Source organism: Propithecus coquereli, unplaced genomic scaffold (genome assembly GCF_000956105.1).
Source record: "Propithecus coquereli isolate 6110/MARCELLA unplaced genomic scaffold, Pcoq_1.0 Scaffold54, whole genome shotgun sequence".
NCBI classification, from domain to species: Eukaryota; Metazoa; Chordata; class Mammalia; order Primates; family Indriidae; genus Propithecus; species Propithecus coquereli.
This window is the reverse complement of record NW_012151285.1, coordinates 609,006-611,665: the sequence shown is the minus strand read 5'-3', so window position 1 is coordinate 611,665 and position 2,660 is coordinate 609,006. Positions and strand designations below refer to the sequence as shown.

At 49.5% G+C, this 2,660-nt stretch overlaps 1 protein-coding gene across 1 annotated transcript in view; it reads left to right on the top strand.

The window, feature by feature from the left end:
• The window catches only part of MRPS6 (mitochondrial ribosomal protein S6), a 125,605-nt gene that overhangs the window by 45,202 nt on the left and 77,743 nt on the right, over nt 1–2,660 (top strand). Inside the window, 1 exon segment of the mRNA XM_012657330.1 lies at nt 2,258–2,635. Coding sequence (XP_012512784.1) covers nt 2,258–2,635 — 378 coding nt within the window.

Sequence of the window (2,660 nt, the reverse complement as noted above, 5' to 3'; positions counted from 1 at the left end):
TGGTTAGTTCCAATTTAATAGTGAGTACATGTGGTATTTATTTTCCATTCTTGTAATACTTCACTTAGGAGAATGGTCTCCAATTCTATCCAGATTGTTGCAAAGGGTATTAATTCATCTTTTTTATGGCGGAGTAGTACTCCATGGTGTATATATATCACATTAATCAACTCATGAATTGATGGACACTTGACATTTTTAAATTAATACATCAAATACTGCAGTAATGTTTTATAATACCATATGCTGACTATACATAATATAAAGTTAAAAATTATTTTGATGAATTTAAGTTTGTAGTTATAGCAGGAGGACACTAAATTTGCAGCATTTCTTATAATTTTAAGAATCTTTTCCCTTAATGAAGCCACCAGCATTCTGCTGCTGTGCTTTTTAAAACAAGGTTGAAAGGAAAACATCAGGCTAGTTGCCCTCTCTCCCTTTCAGAAACGGAATGACTCCGTGGGTGGCCACCAGATTGGGAGGGTTTGGGGGAGCTGACTCTGTGGTGAGGTATTGTACAATCAGGCTAATTTCCTTATACCACTTGTCAAGTTAGAGGGAGGGGTAAAGGAAGAAGCCAGATCCTCACTTATCCCTGGGCATTAGGCGAAACTGTGCAGATTCCCAGAGGGAATGCTCCAAGTTGAAGTCAGCTCAAGGTATCGCGTTGGTCTTTGGCTTGGCACATTACCGAGGAGTCCATTTGTAAACTGGGTCACATAGGATAGATGAAGTGCTATCATCCTAGAAAAATCTGTAATTCACTTCTGAAAGTCCAGAAATTCCTTGTTTCCTTCTCTTTTAAACTAAAGGTGAAGTTTGTTGATGCTATACAGGTAATTTGGAGTAATTACCTGTGTGGTTTTTCTTAAGAATATGGGCTGTGGACCGGTGTAGCAATAGAACATGTTAAAGCCCAGATATCACAGAAAACCTTGTGCTCAAACCATCCTCTTTGTCTTTTGTGGTGAATGGGAGGTAGGAGATGTGAAATGGTAAAGTCTCTGGGTAGGGTGACAAAGCGACTCTGTTCTTCGTTTTCATGGTATAAATGATTAATCAACTGAATAATACCAGCACCATCATCTGTGTGACAGAACCAGAGGCCAGAAATGTAGCGTGGTGGCTAAGAGTATGAGGTCAGCCTTCAGACAGTCTAGATCCAAATTTTGTTTCTGTTACCATGCATGTAACCTTGGGCTAGTTACAAAATCTTTGCATGCCTGTATTTCCTAATCCCTAAAGTGGGATTAATAGTACTTGACTCTGTTAAAGAAAAAATTATTCAAATGATGCTTGTTAAAGCACCGTAAGGAAGACTTTATTCAGAACCATCGCTATGGGTATAGGGACCGTTGCAGTGGGGGAGAAGGATAAGGCTCGACTGGGAATACATCACGGGCAAGTGGGAATTCATAGCCAAGGAGCAGAGCGTGTGAGGTCAATGGATGGAAAACTAGTAAGAGGAAGTATCAGGGTTGAGAGCGATCGTGGCTAAACCAACCTAACAATGTGTGTAGGGGACAGGCCAGGGTGATCGGACATCACCTGGGACGGAGGAGGATGAGGAACCTGTTCAGCTATGAAGGGAGGGTTGGGGTTTCTCCCTGCACTGACTTTGGAGGGTTCTTTGCTACAGTTGGATTTTACAAGGAAGTGCACAGATGGGCCTGGCAGAAGATTCAAGAGCCTGAATAGATTTTGGTCAAGCAAAGAATCTCTGTCACCTCAGGGCTGTGGTGAGAATTTTATGACACATGTTATCAACCTTAGCATGGTGCTTGGTACAGAGGAAGTGCTCAATAAACTTTACCTATTGACATTGAAGCACTTTAAAGTTGACAAATACTTACATACCTTTTTAATGGGGCAAGCACAACAGTGGCAGGGGATTGTATCTCAGAGAAGCGGTGCTGAGGGAAGCTGCATTTGCACGGTGGCTGTAGGGAGACCCTGTGTGCGTGCGTACCAGGGTCTCGGGGGAGTGCAGGACGCGCCCCCCCAACCCCCATCTCAGCTGTTGCACGATCTCCCAAGTCCTCAGCCTATCCGTCAAACGAACGCTGGGCAAACACTTAAAGAATATTCGATGAGGCCAAAGTATTAGGCTGCCCTTGGCAACAACACGTGGGGCAGGCCAGGCGCACACAACAAACGCAGGAGTCGCGCCTCGCCGTCAGCGCCTAGCACCGCTCACCGCGGTTTCCGTGCACGAACTCACTCAAAGGCATCCTGTCCCCACTTTCCGCACAAGGAGCCTGCCCAAGGTCACGCAGCCGCCGAGGAACCGGGCCGGACCCGAGCCCGCGCGCCTGAAGGGCGGGAGGCGGGGACTGGGCGCGAGCGGCAACCCCCGGCCCCGGCCCCGAGCGCGAACGCTCCGGAGCCCCCGCGCGCAGCCGCCGGCCGCAGCCCGGGGTCCCACCTCGACCCCGCCTTCCGCCGGGAAGACCCCCCGCGCCCGGGCGTCGCGGGCGAGGGGCGCGCGCACGGACGAGACCGCACCGCGGCGCACGCGCACACGCGGGCATTCACTCGCCCGCCGCCCAGGATGAGACGCGAGGCATGGAAAGTTCCAGCCGGTTCGAGAGCCCTAGGTAGCAGGCGCGGCGGAGGGGGCGCGGTCGCGAGAGTGCGTGCGGCCTCCGCTGCCCGCT